Raw genomic sequence first — 19,095 nt, forward strand, 5'->3', positions numbered from 1 at the left:
CCTCAATTTAAAGCTATGTCCCCTCGTGCTGGACATCACCATCCGAGGAAAAAGGCTCTCACTGTACACCCTATCCAATCCTCTGATCATCTTGTATGCCTCAATTAAGTCACCTCTTAACCTTCTTCTCTCTAACGAAAACAGCCTCAAGTCCCTCAGCCTTTCCACATAAGATCTTCCCTCCATACCAGGCAACATTCTGGTAAATCTCCTCTGCACCCTTTCCAATGCTTCCACATCCTTCCTGTAATGCAGCGACCAGAATTGCACGCAATACTCCAATTCATCACTCATCGTGTGCTTATTGAAGGCGTATCAATTTAATACACTAAACTTTACGATGAACTCATCACTCAAGCCTGATCGCCTGGAGCTGGACCCACAGGCAGCTGACTCCACAGAAACTTTTGAGCACTGGCTAAGCTGCTTCAAAGCGTACCTCGCATCCTTCACCGAAGACTTCACAGACCTCCAGAAGAAGCAAATCCTCCACGCACGGGTGAGCCCGCAAGTCTTTCTTCTCATCAGAGACACCCCCTCGTATGCGGAGGCAATAATGCTGCTGAGGGGACAATACGTGAAGTCCGTTAGGAGGTGTATGCTAGGCATCTCCTGGCCACGAGACTGCAACGTCCGGGGGAATCACTTGCAGAATTCCTGCGTGCCTTGCGTGTACTCTGCCGGAAATGTGATTGCTGGGCGATATCGGCTACCCAGCACGCAGAGAGAGCTGCTGATCAGGGACGCTTATGTCGCGGGCATGAAATCAAATTGTATCCGCCAGCGATTACTAGAAGGGGGTACACTCGTCCTCCCAGAGACAGTGCAACTCTCCAAACCGCTGGAGGTGGCCTCCCAGAACATGGAGGCCTATACCTCCGACCGCGTGGCACCCTCGTGGGCCTCATGGGCACAACCATCATCCGGCCCGAGGTGCTACTTTTGTGGCCAGAGCAGTCACCCCAGACAACGGTGCCCTGCATGGAACGCAACTTGCAACGGCTGTGGGAAGAAGGGCCACTTTGCAAAATTCTGCCTCCAGCATGACGACCAGCTATAACCCCCGGGGAAATGGACAGGTAGAGAGGGAGAACACGACGGTCTGGAAGGCCGTCTTCCTGGCCCTACAGTCTTGGAGCCTCCCAGTCTCCCGCTGGCAGGAGGCCCTCTCCAATGCGCTCCACTCCATCCGGTCGCTCCTGTGTACAGCCACCAACGAGACTCCTCACGAGTGTATGTTTGCTTTCACCAGGAAATCCACATGCGGGGTCTCGCTCCCGTCCTGGCTGGCAATCCCAGGGCCCGTCCTCCTCGGGAAGCATGTGAGGAGCCATAAATCCGACCCCCTCGTCAAGAAAGTCCTGATTCTCCAATCCAATCCACAATATGCCTACATGGCACACTATAGGACACCGTCTCCCTTCGGGATTTGGCACCAGCAGGCTCCCCAGCGACCATCACCACCACCAACCCCATCCCTGCCCACCTATCTCACGAACTAGCACCCGCAGGCCTACCGGCGACCATTACCACCACCTCCGCCCATACACCCTCCCCTTCACCGACTCAACAACTGGGTGAAGAAGAGGACAACACGCTCCCGGACGTGCAGGTCTCGACACTGGTGCCCACACCACAGCCGGGACTGAGGCGATCACGGTGGACTTAACCTTTAAGACCACTTCACCCTGCCGGACTCTTTTTTTGAACAGGGGGTGAATGTGGTAAACCACTGTGTTGCATTGTGTTGTGTTGTACATGCCTGGGCTTGTCCCGGCTGGCTCCGCCTGTGGCTCCTCCCCTCGGGCTCATGTACAAAGGTGGCTAGTCTCCGCCTCCGCCCCAGTTCGGGACCAGAGGCTTCCTGCTAGATGTTTAGTGTAATAAAGCCTCAGTTACATTCATCACTCGTCGTGTTCTTATTGAAGGCATATCATAAAGCCAGGCGCTGAGTGACCCTGGGACATCCAAGCTGATGAGGAGAATTTTATTTTACACCGGGAATTATGATCGGACACACCGGGCGGGACTCTCCGTTTCCCAATGCCAAAATCGTTTTCGGCGATCGGGTGGAGAATGGGCTCAAGCACGCAAATCGAGCCGGCGCCAGTTTGACGGCCATGCTCCGGCCCCTCGGAAATGGCATCACGCATCGTGCACTGTCCGCCGTTGCTTCGCTGTTGGTGCAATAAGTGCGTTATCGGCAGGCCCTCCCACGATGCTCCACCCCCGTTGGGCCAAGTTCCCGATGGCGCGGGACACGTGCGGTGTCCGCCATGCGGGAACCCGGCGTGGCGACTGCGGACTGGGTCCAGCAACGCCACACTCCGCTGGGATTCGATGCGCTGGCCGGGGGGGGGGTTTCTGCGAGGACTGGGGGGACTGGTGGGGGGTGGCCAGTGGGGATGCGGATGGCGGGTCGGGTCTGCGCACGGTATCATGTTGTATGGCGCGATAGCTGCAGGTCATCAGCCGTGCGCATGCGTGGCCCGGGACCCGGCCATTCTCTGGCTGTTTCCGGTGTGGGAGGCGGGAGTTTCACCCGCCGCTGGTGCTCGCCCCTCACCGGTCCAGGAATCGGTGAGAGGTCGTGCTGATTTGTTTTGGTCATAAAAGACCACACATGCTCCGCTGAAACGGAGAATCCAGCCCCACAGTGTGTTTTTAAGGAAGGTGGAAGGAAACGCAATCGTAACTTCCAAAGAAGAATTGAATAAATATTTCAAGGGCGCAAGTAGAGATGGAAGAATTGGCTCACTCATTTAAAGAGCTGGCACTTATCTGATGGGTTGAAGAGCCTCCTGTGCTGTGTGCATATCTGAGTTCAAAAGTAATTAACCTCAACTTTCTTCCCATTAGATACAGAATAGTGACCTTGGAGAATAGACCACCAGTTGGAACTGTGTTGATTTTACTTTATTTTTGTGTCTTGCTAATGGATATCTGGTTCGGAACAGGTTGAAAGTTATAAAGGCATAATGATAATATCATCCCTTGGGAAGTCAATGGCTAATATTGAATAATTTATGAAGTTAGAATATTTTGCATGATTTAGCTGTACAGGTCAGACGTCAATGCTGCTAAAATCAAAAGCAGCTCAATAAACAGACCAGCAGGAAAGGAACAGGACGTTTTACTAATAGACTGAGCTGAAGAGTGGTGGGAAAAACATTTTTTATTTGTTCATGCGACGTGAGCCACCATTTATTTCCCATTCCTGGGGGCATTTAAAAGTTAACCACATTGCTGTGGGTCTGGAGTCACGTGTAGGCCAGACCAGGTAAGGACGGCAGATTTCCTTCCCGAAGGGGTATTCGTGAACCAGATGGGTTTTTCTGACAATCGATGATAGTTTCATGGTCTTCATTAGACTTTTAATTCCAGATTTTTATTGAATTCAAATTCCACCGTCTGCCCTGATGGGATTCGAACCCGGGTCCCCAGGTAGCATGTCTCTGGGTCTCTGGATTCATTAGTCCAGTGACAATGTCACTATGACACTGCCTCCCCAAATGGGGCTGAATGGCCTATTTCTGCTTGTTGGGCCTGTGTGTAATCTTTCCCGAAGAGGTGAAATGGCTTAGATGGGGTTGGTGATGGGGACTGACTGTGAGCAGCTGGAAGGGCCACATGGTTCACTTCTGCTCCTATTTCATCTGTTAGTATGTATGTTCTAGATATTTCACTGCTTCATGTTGGTATGACAAATTAATCTTGTTTGCATTTTTAATCTTGCAGAAATCCTGGCCACATTGAGATAGAGATCCGTCTCTCACATTATTTACCCTGGAAGATGAGCAATGGTTTGTGATTAGGCTAACATGGAGACTGTTTTCTGTGAGAACTGCATAAAGATTGACATTAACTTGTACTTCTACCAGGTCATTGATGGCAGAAATTTATTGCTCGTTGTCCTGTTTGCAAAGATGGCCCTCAATTTACTCATCTTGATTGCAAAACGAAGCATGCTCCAGAGTTTAATTGGCTATTTCTGCATCTCCCTGTCCCTGATGGACATTGCATTGTTCGTGAACGTGCTAATGGTTTCATGTTTTAAGACCCGGATGATTCTTGGAACTCAAGTTGGCAACCATCATATCTGCCTGCTTCTCCAGATCTTCTCCAGCATTTACAGTGTCCTGCATTTTCCCACCTTCTTCCTGTCTGGCCTTGATTATTACCTAAATTTACCAGCTCTCCCCAAGCCTGCAAGCACCTTCCGGAAAATGCTATATATTTTCACCGTCCTGCTGTTATGGATTGGAGCCATTGCCTACGTTTTTGGTATCCACAGCCTGCATCCACCATTAAAGGCAATCCTCTACTACTACTTGTTCCAATGCGAGATTGCCATCAGCCTCCAGAGTCGCTTTCTGTCCGTCATGATACTGCTGACTGTGGTTTTTGTGACTGTCTATTGTTGGTCTGGTTTGCGCTCCCTTGTTAGGTCTCTGAAGGTGGTTTCCTACCTTGAAGAAATTGTGGTGTTGTGTTCACACTCCAACGCCTGGCTTCAGTCGCACTCGTTCAAGAAACAACTCCTGACTAATGTCACCATGTGCTTTCTCTTGACCTGGAGCCCGTTTATTCTGCTTCAGCTGACCGTTGTTTTGATCTGGTCTCCTCTGCCTGCATACATGGATTTGAACGTTCCGTGGTTTTGCTTCATTAATAGCTTCCTCATTGGAGCCGTCTACTGGCTAAAGTATGGCGAGATACCCCAGGATGCCATTTCCTCGTTTCCCGACAGCTTCTGCCATTGGAAGTTTTGCCATCTTCAGCAGGATTGCACTACAGATAACGTGGGATGGATCCCAGAGAAAGGGGACAATGATTCAAACATTCTAATTGCCTGAAGGAAACTGTGTATCCTCCTGATAGTGTCAAACTGTAATCATCAGTCTAGCTATTGATTAGTCTTTTTTTCTAGTCTTTGGCAAGAACATTAGCTATCATTAATTTTGGTGATTTGTGCAAGAGCAGAATTATTAAATGGGATTTCAAAAATCTTGCTCTCCTCACACACCTATCACTTCAGGTCAGTAATCCAACGATCTCTGTCCCTCCAACCTGTCAGCTTTATTTCAGGATATATTTTGGCTTCATATTTTTGAAGCACTTTCACAGGGGAAAAAGATCACAATTCTTGTTTTGAATTTATTGATTTTCAATACCATTAGGATTATTTTCTTGGGTGTATTTGGGCTACCGAACTGATTTTAATTCTCTATCCACGGCAAAATTTACCGTTGTTTACAATTGAAGAAATTACAGAAACATTTAACTGTTAAACATGAAGCACAGGCAAATAAATCCAGCATTTCTTCCAATGTTATTTAATGCAGTGAGATGGAAGGTGGCAATGATAAATAAAATGATTCATGCTATGTATGTATTGCTATCTGTTTGTCCTTGGATAGTTCTGCAAGCAGGGGTGGCAAATCATCACCTGCATATTCTATTCCCCTTCATCTCACCTTGATCCCTGATGTCTGCCCGTCACCTCCTCCCATGGCATGAAAAGCAGCCCCAATCTCTCACTGCATGACATTGTCAGCGTTAACCTGCAGTCCTATCTGGCTGTGAGACAAGGAGGGATGAAATAAAGTGTCATTTAGGCCATCAATCATCTCATCTTCAAGCAACCAGGTAGTCTGCTCTATTGTGGACTTCAACACCATTTTTCACCTCTTGCACCCTTAACCCTAAATCCCACACCTGCCCAATTACTACTGATTAGACATTTGATTGGTGCTAAGGGGCTCTAGAACTTGCAGGTTACACTTGACCCCAAATTAGATCATCTGTCAATATCCCTCGAACTTTCAATCCTCTTCCTAAAGTGTTAACTAGCATTTATTGGTGTCTTTAATGGATGAAGCATGAAGTGGGAGTTGTGTCTATACATTGACCACTTAATTATTCTCAGAAATCTTGTTTAATGCTTGTTAATTTTGTACTTTGTCCTCTAGTTCTGCACCTACAATTCAAGAAATAAAGAACCACTTTACTGATGCAAATACAACAACATACCGGAGTTTCCACAAATTGCTACAATGTTCTCTTATGGGTTCCTAATAGTTTGGGTGATAGGAGGGGTTATGGCACTCTTGGGCTAATGTCAATTCCAGCCCCACTTGATCCAGAGTCGCAACACAATTGAAATTAACAATGACTTCTTAGAAAACACCCGACGTCTTTGGTCTTTGGCTGCCCAATATCTACAGTCACCAGGTTTGTAAATTTAAACACACTTAATTTTTATTAATAACAATAACTACAATTAAATAGGCAGCAAATACAACTGGTTAACTATTACTTAATTCCTAAACCCCCCTCTTTAATTCACCCCACCCTCTATATATTCACACACACAAGCCAGACAGACATAGAGGGGAAATAGGAATGGAAAGAAAAGATTATATGAAGTGTAAAAGGATTAAAATCTCTGTTTCACATGAATTTCTTCCAATTTGATTATTTTAGTCTCGGCCTCCATTTGGGGCAATGTCTTTGCTTTCTGTCTGTCATGGTTTTCACTGGAGATTCATCAATATCTCAAGACTTCTCTGCAGATTCAGAAACCAGCAGGCAGAAAATCATCTTTTTGGAGAAAGAGAGCAACTCACAGCTTCTTCTCTCAGCATCCATGCACATTCTGTTTCCTGGGTCCTTTGAAAACATCCCACCTGGCAGGAGCCAATTACTGTCTGTTGCCGGGCATAATCCCATCTTTGATCCATTTATCGGCTACCAGTCAACCAATAGAACTGAATCCCACCAATCTCTCAGGTGCCAGAAAGTCAGAGATCTGCTCTTCAAAATCTAAATCTTCATAACACTGTACTATTTTGAAACTTGAGTTCCTCACTTCCTCTACTCGACTGAAAGCTATATGTCCGCTAAATATCCATGGATCAAAAATGATAACGATGAAGTAAAAGCAATGGGAAATAAGGGGATCATGAGGCAGGGTCCTTGCATACCTCCCTTCCTAAAAAGGAAACTTCGGGGCACAGACATTTCATTATGATGTATGCAAGACATAAATCACAAACATGCATCCATTCAACCTTCCTTCCTCATTACACAACACCCCCTCCCCCACTTCTTACATTGGTAACTAATCAGCCCATGTCATGTCGGGCATATACTTCAAAGTGTTGAAGGGCTAGTGGAACTGCTAAGGCTTCATTTCAGTGGTGGAATACTTTCTTTGGCATGGACTTAGTTTTTTTGAAAAATATCCCACTGGCCTCTCTATTCCTTGTTATGGGAGAGGCGTTTTCAGAACCCCAAAATGTATCATGGAGTTCAACCAACCTCCCCCTTTAATGTATTGTTGCTTTTCCGAGCACACGGCTTGTTCTCCAGGTGTGGGATTACAATTATGGACACGTGGTTTTTAAACACAAAACAATGTTTATTCCATGAACTCAACTTAACATTTTAAATAAACATTGGATCACTAAACACCCCTTACTTCAGAGATAACCCTGAAAATATTATAACACTAAATAATCCTTCAGTTCTTCCTTTCAATATCCAAGAGACTTAACACCTTTATACAGGAACACATCAGGTTAAAGGCATTACTTTTATGAGTTTAAATCACCCAAATGATCCAGAGATAGTCTTTCATGGCAGAGATCACAGCAGATCCAGCTCACTGCAAACACAGACGCACTCAAGCTCTTTTCCTCGAAACTTAGCTTTCTTCTTTCAAGCAGCACACAGCCACTCCCAGCTTTCTCCTCAAACTGGCTTTTTCCTTTCAAGCATCTCACAGCAAACCAGCCAGGCACCTTTTAGCTGCTCTCTCCCAAAACTGAAACTAAAACCAAAAAAAATGGCTGATCTAAAGCCCAGCTCCACCTACACTCTGACATCGCTGCATTTCTTAAAGGTACATTGCTTAAACATCCATCTCTTAAAGGCACTCTCACATGACATCCTGCATTGCATATTGTAGTAGCACTGCCTCCACCCCCAAGTTGCTGGCATCCGTGAGCATTTTAGAAGGTCTGGAAAAATCCGGGACAGCCAACATCGGTTTACCCACCAACATGGCCCTCAATCTCCCAAACTCTACTTGGCGTTCTGTGGACTACATCGTTTTCTCTTGTTTCCGCAACATATTCAACATGCACTTGATCTCCCCCTCCATCTGGGCAAGTCTCAGTGGGTTCAGTCGAGACGGATGTTGCTTTATTGGTTCGGAGTTTCCTATGTCTACATCATGATTAGTTAACTTAGTGCACCCTGGTGTGTCCCTACAAATCTGACCATATTTTTTCACTATCTTTATTCGATCTTTCCAAAAGGCAAACTCAGTCTCCAATTGTGTGAGGGTCATTCTGTGGACTGGTTCTTATCCTACCTCACTCTTCTCATTTCTGTCCTCCACTACTTCTAACACCAGACAAACTTGTTCTTTCCTATCCTCTTCCCTCTGATCGTATTTCTTCAACATATTTATGTGGCATAATCGGTCCTTCTCCTTTTTCAGAATCCTACTTATGAACCCCAAAAAGTCCCATGGGCATTCCTTGCAACTTCCAACATGCTGAGTGACTCCTAGGCCTTCGAGTTTCACCTCTATCCTCAGTACCTTCCTTCCTGGTCTGAGGAAGGGATCTCGGAGTATTCCCAGCTATCCATTCCTTACCTTGGATACCTGCCTTCCTTTCACTCTCCCACTTCAAAATTGCGGGGGTGACGGAACAAAGGTCTAAATTTTTTCGGGATCAGCTTATAATCATCAGCCATTACTGCTGCTTGTTTAGCTGTTATAACCCTTTGGTCTTCAACATGGGTTCTTAGAAGGTAGTGCATTCTAAATTCTTGAGAATGACCTCTCTCAGAACCTCATGGGTTGTTTCAAGTCCCAATGCTTGTAGCCACCTATTAAAATTGTTCTGCCTAACCCTTTCAAATTCAGTGTAAGTCTGTGCCAGCTGATTCCTTAAATTCTGAAACTTTTGCCTATTTGCTCAGGAACTAATTCGTATGCACCCAGAATAGCCTTTTTCTTTTTACCTCGTCATAATCCTTAGACGCCCCCTCCGGCAGTCCCCATGGGACTTTTTGGGGTTCATAAGTAGAATTCTGAAAAAGGAGAAGGACCGATTATGCCACATAAATAGGGAAGCATAAACTTCCTGTGTCCGGCCCCGTCAATTTACTTTGCAGGAGTAATATCCACTTTTCTTTCGGCCACTTGATTTGAGTTGCTGTTTTCTCAAATGCCCCCAAAATGTCTCTACTTTCTTTTCTTCAAATTTTGGGAGGGTCTGTATAAACTTAAGCATCTTGCCCCTGGGTTCCCTTCTAGGGTTAAGCTCCCCTTTAGCTCCTGGCAGCTCCCCTTAATATTCCAGTGCTTTAAGCTACAACTCTCTCTCTTGTGCTTTTTCTCCCCTCTCTAATTTCAACGTCCTCATTTCAATTTCCATTTGAAAAGCTTTTTCTTTTTGCTGTATTTCTAATTGTTTCATTTCTAACTGGTTCTGGCCTAATTCCATTGATTTTTGCCATGGAGCAGGCAGTGTTTCCAGCTTTAGCCAGCACCTCCATTTTTAATTCACTTTCCAATTCAATTAGTTTGTCTTTTTGAAGTCCTTGTAAATAAACCAAAGACAAGTCCTCCACCTGAAGAAAAGCCTCAGCAGCTTCCAGAGCCACCCTGTTATAGGATGCGATTCTCCCAAAAAGAAACACAGTCCCCTAGTGAGTTCATTTAGCCATGTGTTTCCCGGCGCTCGCAGTGCTGAGAAACACATGACTATTCAACATGAGTTGCGTTGAATAAGGGTCTGCACGGGGAATGTAGCCCCGTTTTTTACAGTGGGGGGTTCCAGCGAGTGGGGATAGTAGCGAGATTTTTAAAGGGCATCCCGATCACTGAGGCCCCCAAAGCAACTCCAGCCCGAACATATGGGAGGGTCCCGGGTATCGCACCTCTCTTAATGACATTTCTTCTGCGAAACGTGTTAGAATATAAATGCGAAATTCACCCTCCTCTTCCCTTTTTAACTTGTACCATCTTTGTTTGAACTCCTGAAACTCTATACCCCATTGTTATACACTTGTCATAGGTAAACATCTGTTTACAATGTTGCTAGGCTAATCCACATGTCAAAGAACTGTTCGTTCACCTCAACTAACCAGTCTGTCCGTCTATTAGAATCATAGACTTTACAGTGCAGAAGGAGGCCATTCAGCCCAGCGAGTCTGCACCATCCCTTGGAAAGAGCACCTTACTTAAGCCAATGACTCCACCCTATCCCCGTAACCCAAGAACCCCACCTAACCTTTTTGGACATTAAGGTCAATTTATCATGGCCAATCCACCCAACCTGCACGTCTTTGGACTGTGGGAGGAAACCAGAGCACCCGGAGGAAACCCACGCACACACAGGGAGAACGTGCAGACTCTGCACAGTCACCCAAGGCTGGAATCGAACCTGGGACTCTGGAGCTGTGAAGCAACGGTGCTAACCACTGTGCTACGATGCTGTTATGGTGGCCACAAAGGATAGGGGGAATTATTAATAAATCTTCCCGTGGATTTTGTGGAGATAACTTCCCTATTGAGTGCGTGGGAGCTCGCCCAATGAGAAATGAGCAGTGGGAGTCTAAAACCCACCGCTTCAACCCGGGCCGGTATTCTGTAGGTCCCTGGGCTTGGACGTCTGCACTGTAAGCCGTGGCTGTGGCCTTTTCTGTGAAGTAAATAAAAGGGTATGGTGTAAGAAGACTTGGTGAGATTATTACATTGGTGAGGAGGAGTAAACAAGTTATTTTCTCTGCAAACTTCATTGTCGAAAACAAGCAGCTTCTCCAGTAAGAAAAGCTAGATGCCCCGTGCCTCGAATCGAAGACCTGTGCACCAGGTTAGCAGATGGTCAGATCTTCACTGAGTTGGATGAGTCGAAACACATGTCAAGAGGAAGAAGGAGGCTTATGTAAAGATGAGACATGAAGGTTTAGTTAGGGCGCTCGAGAGTTACAAGTTAGCTAGGAAGGACCTAAAGAGAGAGCGAAGAAGAGCCAGGAGGGGACATGATAAGTCTTTGGGAGGTAGGATCAAGGATAACCCTAAAGCTTTCTATAGATATGTCAGGAATAAAAAAATGACTTGGGTAAGAGTAGGGCCAGTCAAGGACAGTAGTGGGAAGTTGTGCGTGGAGTCCGAGGAGATAGGAGAGGGCTAAATGAATATTTTTCGTCAGTATTCACACAGGAAAAAGACAATGTTGTCGAGGAGAATACTGAGTTTCAGGCTACTAGACTAGAAGGGCTTGAGGTTCATAAGGAGGAGGTGTTAGCAATTCTGGAAAGTGTGAAAATAGATAAGTCCCCTGGGCCGGATGGGATTTATCCTAGGATTCTCTGGGAAGCTAGGGAGGAGATTGCTGAGCCTTTGGCTTTGATCTTTAAGTCATCTTTGTCTACAGGAATAGTGCCAGAAGACTGGAGGATAGCAAATGTCCCCTTGTTCAAGAAGGAGAGTAGAGGCAACCCAGGTAACTATAGACCAGTGAGCCTTCTGTTGTGGGCAAAGTCTTGGAAAGGTTTGTAGGAGATAGGATGTATAATCATCTGGAAAGGAATAATTTGATTAGAGATAGTCAACGCGGTTTTGTGAAGGTTAGGTCGTACCTCACAAACCTTATTGAGTTCTTTGAGAAGGTGACCAAACAGGTGGATGAGGGTAAAGCAGTTGATGTGGTGTATATGGATTTCAGTAAAGCGTTTGATAAGGTTCCCCGTGGTAGGCTACTGCAGAAAATACGGAGGCATGGGATTCAGGGTGATTTAGCAATTTGGAACAGAAATTGGCTAGCTGGAAGAAGACAAAGGGTGGTGGTTGGTGGGAAATGTTCAGACTGGAGTCCAGTTACTAGTGGTGTACCACAAGGATCTGTTTTGGGGCCACTGCTGTTTGTCATTTTTATAAATGACCTGGAGGAGGGCGTAGAAGGATGGGTGAGTAAATTTGTAGATGACACTAAAGTCGGTGGAGTTGTGGACAGTGCAGAAGGATGTTACAAGTTACAGAGGGACATAGATAAGCTGCAGCGCTGGGCTGAGAGGTGGCAAATGGAGTTGCATGCAGAAAAGTGTGAGGTGATTCATTTTGGAAGGAATAACAGGAAGACAAAGTACTGGGCTAATGGCGTAGAAGGATGGGTGAGTAAATTTGCAGATTACACTAAAGTCGGTGGAGTTGTGGACAGTGCGGAAGGATGTTACAAGTTACAGAGGGACATAGATAAGCTGCAGCGCTGGGCTGAGAGGTGGCAAATGGAGTTTCATGCAGAAAAGTGTGAGGTGATTCATTTTGGAAGAAATAACAGGAAGACAGAGTACTGGGCTAATGGTAAGATTCTTGGCAGTGTGGATGAGCAGAGAGATCTCGGTGTCCATGTACATAGATCCCTGAAAGTTGCCACTCAGGTTGAGAGGGTTGTTAAGAAGGCGTACAGTGTGTTAGCTTTTATTGGTAGAGGGATTGAGTTTCGGAGCCATGAGGTCATGTTGTAGCTCTGATGTGGCCACATTTGGAGTATTGCGTGCAATTCTGGTCGCCGCATTATAGGAAGGATGTGGAAGCATTGGAAAGGGTGCAGAGGAGATTTACCAGAATGTTGCCTGGTATGGAGGGAAGATCTTATGTGGAAAGGCTGAGGGACTTGAGGCTGTTTTCGTCAGAGAGAAGAAGGTTAAGAAGTGACTTAATTGAGGCATACAAGATGATCAGAGGATTGGATAGGGTGGACAGTGAGAGCCTTTTTCCTCGGATGGTGATGTCTAGCACGAGGGGACATAGCTTTAAATTGAGGGGAGATAGATATAAGACAGATGTCAGAGGTAGGTTCTTTACTCAGAGAGTAGTAAGGGCATGGAATGCTCTGCCTTCAACAGTAGTGGACTCGCCAACACTAAGGGCATTCAAATGGTCATTGGATAGACATATGGACGATAAGGGAATAGTGTAGATGGGCTTTAGAGTGGTTTCACAGGTCGGCGCAACATCGAGGGCCGAAGGGCCTGTACTGTGCTGTAATGTTTTATCTTCTACTAAAGGAGAACTATGCTCAGCAGACCAACAAGATCTACGCCAGGCACCTCCTGTCCACGCGGCACCAACTTCCCGGTGAGTCTGTGGAAGATTTCTGGCGTGCTCTGCTTGCCCGGTGAGAGACTGTCATTGCCAGGCCGTTTCGGCCGCTGAACATTCTAACCTGCTAATGAGGGACGCGTTCATTACAGGCATAGGGTCGGCCTACATCCGCCAGCGCCTCTTAGAAGGGGCTATGCTTGACCTCGCGGCAACCAAGAAACTAGCGCTCTCGCTCACAGTCGCCTCGCGCAATGTACAGGCGTATGCCCTCGACCGCACGGCTCACCCCTCCTGGGTATCGTGGACCCTGCCAGCAGCCACCCCATCATGTACCCCATCAGCGACCGCCCTCAGTCAACCCCACACCTGCGCTGCGCGCAGCCAAGTGCTACTTCTGCCAACAGACAAAACACCCTCGGCAGCGCTGCCCGGCGCGGAGCACGCTCTGCAAGGCCTGCCGCAAGAAAGGACATTTCGCGTCGGTGTGCCAGGCCCGCTCAATCGCCGCTATTGTCCCTGCACCCCCCGCGTGTGGCCAGTGGGCGCCACCATCTTCCTCGCCTCTGACCACTTGCGGCTCGTGGGCGCCGCCATCTTGCTCGCCTCACAACACGTGCGGCCCGTGGGCGCCGCCATCTCCCCCGCCTCAGGACCCCTGCCCGTCGGGCACCTCATCGGCCGCTCATTGCCTGCAACCGCTGACGACCAGCCGTGCCTCGCCTCCGTCACGATCGACCAGCCCCGACCGCACAACCTCGCGACCGCGTTGACAAAGATGAAGGTCGACGGGTAAGAGATATCCTGCCTTCTGGACTCCGGGAGCACTGAGATCTTCATCCACCCCGATACGGTAAGGCGCTGCTCCCTCGCGGTACACCCCATTAACCAAAGAATCTCCCTGGCCTCCGGATCCCACTCCGTGGCGATTCGGGGATACTGCATCGCCACCCTCACCATCCAGGGTGTAGAGTTCAGCGGCTTCTGGCTCTCCGTCCTCCCCAACCTCTGCGCTGCCTTGCTACTTGGCCTGGACTTCCAGTGCAACCTCCAGAGCCTAACCCTGAAATTTGGCGGGCCCCTACCACCCCTTACTGTATGCGGCCTCACGACCCTTAAGGTCAACCCGCCTTCTTTGTTTGCAAACCTCGACCCGGATTGCAAACCCGTCGCCACCAGGAGCAGACGTTACAGCGTCCAGGCCAAGACCTTCATCAGGTCTGAGGTCCAGCGGCTGCTGCGGGAAGGTATCATCAAGGCAAGCAACAGACCCTGGAGAGCCCAAGTGGTAGTGGTGAAAACTGGGGAGAAAAACAGGATGGTTGTTGACTACAGTCAGACCATCAGCTCGACACGTACCTCCTCCCACGCATATCTGATATGGTCAATCAGATTGCACAGTACTGGGTCTTCTCGACAGTGGACCTGAAATCTGCCTACCGCCAGCTCCCCATTCGCAAGGCGGACCGCCAGTACACCGCGTTTGAAGCGGACGGCCGCCTTTACCATTTCCTTAGGGTTCCTTTCGGCGTCACTAACGGGGTCTCGGTCTTCCCACGGGAGATGGACCGAATGGTTGACCGGTACGGACTGGGGGCCACTTTCCTGTACCTGGATAACGTCACCATCAATGGCCACGACCAGCAGAACCATGACGCTAACCTTTCCAAATTTCTCCACACCGCCAAATTCCTCAACCGAACCTACAACGAGAAGTGTGTGTTCAGCACGAACCGATTAGCCATCCTTGGCTATGTGGTTCAGAACGGAGTTCTAGGGCCCGACCCCGATCGCATGCGCCCCCTCATGGATATCCCCCTTCCCCAATGCCCCAAGGCCCTCAAACGATGCCTGGGGTTCTTTTCGTACTATGCCCAGTGGGTCCCGAACTATGCGGACAAGGCCCTCCCATCATCCACTCCACCGGTTTCCCACTGACGGCCGAGGCGCACCAGGCCTTCAACCGTATCAAGGCCGACATCGGCAAGGCCGCGATGCACGCGGTCTACGAGACGCTCTCCTTCCAAGTCGAGAGCGATGCATTAGACGTCGGTCTGGCCACCACCCTCAACCAGGCAGGCAGGCCCGTGGCATTCTTTTCCTGCACCCTCCATGCCTCCGATATTCGGCACTCCTCCGTCGAAAAAGAGGCCCAAGCTATCGTTGAAGCTGTGCGGCAGTGGAGGCATTACCTGGCCGGCAGGAGATTCACTCTCCTCACAGACCAACGGTCGGTAGCCTTCATGTTTAACAACACACAGCGGGGTGAGATCAAAAATGATAAGATCTTGCGGTGGAGGATCGAGCTCTCCACCTTTAATTACGAGATTTTGTATCGCCCCAATAAGCTCAACGAGCCTCCCGATGCCCTGTCCCGAGGTACATGTGCCAGCGCACAAGTGGACCGACTCCGGACCCTGCACGACGATCTCTGTCACCCAGGGGTCACCCGCTTTTTCATTAAGGCCAGCAACCTGCCCAACTCCATCGAGGAAGTCAGGGCTATCACCAGAGACTGCCAGGTCTGCGCAGTGTAAACCGCACTTCTACTGGCCAGACCGTGCGTGCCTGGTGAAGGCCTCCCGCCCCTTTGAACGCCTCAGTGTGGACTTCAAAGGGCCCCGCCCCTCCACCGACCGCAACACGTATTTTCTCAATGTGCTCGCCGAATATTCCAGATTCCCTTTCGCCATCCCATGCCCCGATATGACGTCTGCCACCATCATCAAAGCCCTCAACACCATCTTCGCTCTGATCGGTTTCCCCGCCTACGTCCACAGCGACCGGGGATCCTCATTTATGAGCGATGCGCTGAGCCAGTACCTGCTCAACAGGGGCATTGCCCCAGCGCACCCCACCACAGCCCCCGCTCCAGGACAATCCGTCCTCCCTTTGGTCCCATCCGGGGATGAAGGGGATGTCGACACACTCCCGGAGTCACCGACGACCGAGCCGACGCCTGACTCGCCACCAGCACTGCGGCGCTCTCAACGACGGATCAAGGTGCCCGACCGTCTAAATTTGTAATCGTCTCTGAAATTTTAATGACAACCTGTATGTAAATAGTTTTCCACCACCCCCGCTGGACTCATTTTTAACAGGGGGTGAATGTGGTAGTCACCACTGTTGTATTATATTGTATATACTGCACTGCATACGAGGGTATTACGGTAAGGCCCCTGTACTACAGGTACGGGGGTAGAGCCCTGCCTGCTGGCTCCGCCCAGTAGGCGGAGTATAAATGTGTGTGCTCTCCGAACTGCAGCCATTTCGGCAGCAGCTGTAGGAGGCCACACATCTCTGTGTAATAAAGCCTCGATTATTCTCTACTCTTGTCTCGTCGTAATTGATAGTGCATCACCCTCGCCCTGTGAAACTACATAATGGCTGTTAGCGGGGATTCATTTGCAGAAGTTACTCCACGCTCAGTCTTATTCCAGCCTTCAAAAGTAGTTTATTTTACACCGGTGGGGAAAGTGCTTGGTCTATCCCAGTGCTTCTTCGAAGATTAGCAGAAAGGTTTCCGCATTTATACACTTCGTAGAAAGATACATTCACACAGTTCAACTTGACTGGGAGTTGTCCCATCAAAGACAATCACTATTTCATTGTTTTAAGGGTCAGAGACATCAAAATACATTTCCATATGATACCCTAGTAAGCGCTTCCCATTCTTGAGAGAGCGTCTACTCACAGGCGGGTCACATGAACTTCATTCATAGAAACCTTTAACAAGTGAGCCCTTCCCGGTCTTCTATCTTTGTGTTTTAAATCGCTGGTCACTTGCTCTTGATGTGGAGATGCCGGCGTTGGACTGGGGTGAGCACAGCAAGAAGTCTGACGACACCAGGTTAAAGTCCAGCAGGTTTGTTTGGAATCACTAGCTTTCGGAGCGCCACTCCTTCACCTTGCTCTTTGTTTTAACTAATGCTATCCGTGATTGCTGTCTGGTTTCAGCTATTATCAGGGTCTCAGGTTGAGTGTCTTATCAGTATGTCTTTGTGTTTGTGCTAATGTCTTTGAGGGTGTGGGCAGATTCAGATTTGTTATGTCCAGGCAGGACCCCATTTTCTCTATGGTGTCAGTTCTGAGCTACAGAATCCCTGCCTTGGTTCGTCACAAAATGGATGCTGGGTGCCACCTTTGTCGGGGGGGCCGATTTTTGTCCCCTACCATAATGGCCACCCTGGAGCATCAAAAATGAGGCGATTCGCCAGGGGCTGCGTTTGGTGGCCCGGCCTTGACTCAGACATCATGGGCTTGGTGAAACGGTGCGATCTCTGCCAAGAGAAACAGAAACTTCATCTCTCAGCCATTCCTACATCCATGGGAGTGGTCTGGAAATCCATGGGCGAGAGTGGATGCAGACTTTGCTGGGCCTTTTATGGGTTCCATGTTTTTGATCCTGATATATGCACACTCCAAATGGTTGAAGATACACCACCTGAGCTCCACAAATTCCGGCAGAGTTTCTGCACACATGGAATACCAAATGTCCTGGTTTCCAACAACGGCACTGATTTCACCAGCACTGAGTTCCAAAACTTCATGCTATTCGTGGTGAGCACTGTTGTTTCACAGCGCCAGAGACCCTGGTTTGATTCCAGGCTTGGTTCAGCCTGTGCGGAGTCTGCACATTCTCCCCGTGGCTGCGTGGGTTTCCTCCGGGTGCTCTGGTTTCCTCCCACAAGTTGCAAAATATGTGCTGTTAGGTGAATTGGACATTCTGAATTTTCACTCTGTGTACCCAAACAGGCGCCGGATTGTGGCAACTAGGGGATTTTCACAGTAACTTCATTGCAGTGATAATGTAAGCCTACTTGTGATAGTAATAAAGATTATTATTATCCAATGGCATCAGACATATCAGAACAGCACCTTACCACCCAGCGTCAAATGGGCTGGCAGAAAGGGGTAAGACTTTTAAGTTGGCATGAAGAAACAATCTGCCCCATCCATAGAGACCAAATTGGTACAATTTTTATTTGAATATTGGACCACTCCTTACACCACAACAGGAAAGAGATTAAGCCTACTCTTCCCAAACCTGTTGGGAATTGTAGATTCCCAACAGGAGAACCAGAAAATAATTACGACTCTATGCAAGAACAGAAAGAACTTTCGAAACAGGCGATTGGGTTTACGTGAGGAACTTCAGAGATGATCCCAACTGGGGCCCTGGGGTCACAATGGGGAAAACAGGGTCAGAGTCATACAGAGTGAAGGTCCAGGTAAGGTCATAAAGAAATACTTGGACCACCTCAGGAGCAGGGAGTCCGCCCCTGAGCAAGCCTCGTTACCGGCCATGGAGCTGACCACCGCCAACACCGGGCAACAGCTCAAAGCTGACCCAGCGCCCGTCCCTCTGGATAATGGGGAGACTCTGCTTCCATCTGAGATGGAAGCAGAGGAAGCTGATGCCCCAGCTGAAGTGGACCCTGAAGAGGAACCCGTGTCAGTAACTCTTTGGTGCTCCCTCCGGAAGCAAAGGTCCCCAAATTGGTTCACGCCACCAGGTCCGGTCCCACCCTCGACTTACCTATCACCGATCGGCAAGCATCAGTACGTTCTTTCTCACAACGAGGATACTGGGGGGGGGGGGGGGGGGGGGGGAGAAATGGACTAAAGGGGTGTGATGACCATTCACCACTGTATTACATTGTACTATGTTGTTGCCCATGTGGGCTCCACCTATGGACCATTGCTTGTATCATGTTGGTGCCTTTGTGGGCTCCGCCCCCTTGAGGGAAGGTATATAGAGCAGCTGTCCTGTAGGCGGCTCTCAGTGCAGAGCAGTCGCAGGCAGGCACTGTTCTAGTTGATTAAAGCCACTATTCACTTCAACTCTCTGTCTCGTGTGAATTGATGGTCGCATCAATTTAATCAACTACAACATCGCGATGGAAGCAGCCCTCAAACATGACCGACTGGAACTCGATCCACTTGCCGCGGAAGCCAAAGGGATTTTT

The 19,095-nt window shown here is 48.5% G+C and overlaps 1 protein-coding gene across 7 annotated transcripts in view; it reads left to right on the forward strand.

Moving 5' to 3' along the window:
• The window catches only part of gpr160 (G protein-coupled receptor 160), a 76,557-nt gene extending 70,527 nt beyond the window's left edge, over positions 1-6,030 (forward strand). For all 7 annotated transcript variants that reach the window (XM_072473770.1, XM_072473769.1, XM_072473767.1 and 4 more), the window contains one exon: positions 3,739-6,030. In XM_072473770.1, coding sequence (XP_072329871.1) covers positions 3,822-4,856 — 1,035 coding nt within the window. In that variant the 5' untranslated portion in view covers positions 3,739-3,821 and the 3' untranslated portion in view covers positions 4,857-6,030. The remainder of the gene's footprint in view (positions 1-3,738) is intronic.
• Positions 6,031-19,095: the final 13,065 nt, after the last annotated feature.

Source organism: Scyliorhinus torazame, chromosome 14 (assembly GCF_047496885.1).
Source record: "Scyliorhinus torazame isolate Kashiwa2021f chromosome 14, sScyTor2.1, whole genome shotgun sequence".
Taxonomy (NCBI): Eukaryota; Metazoa; Chordata; class Chondrichthyes; order Carcharhiniformes; family Scyliorhinidae; genus Scyliorhinus; species Scyliorhinus torazame.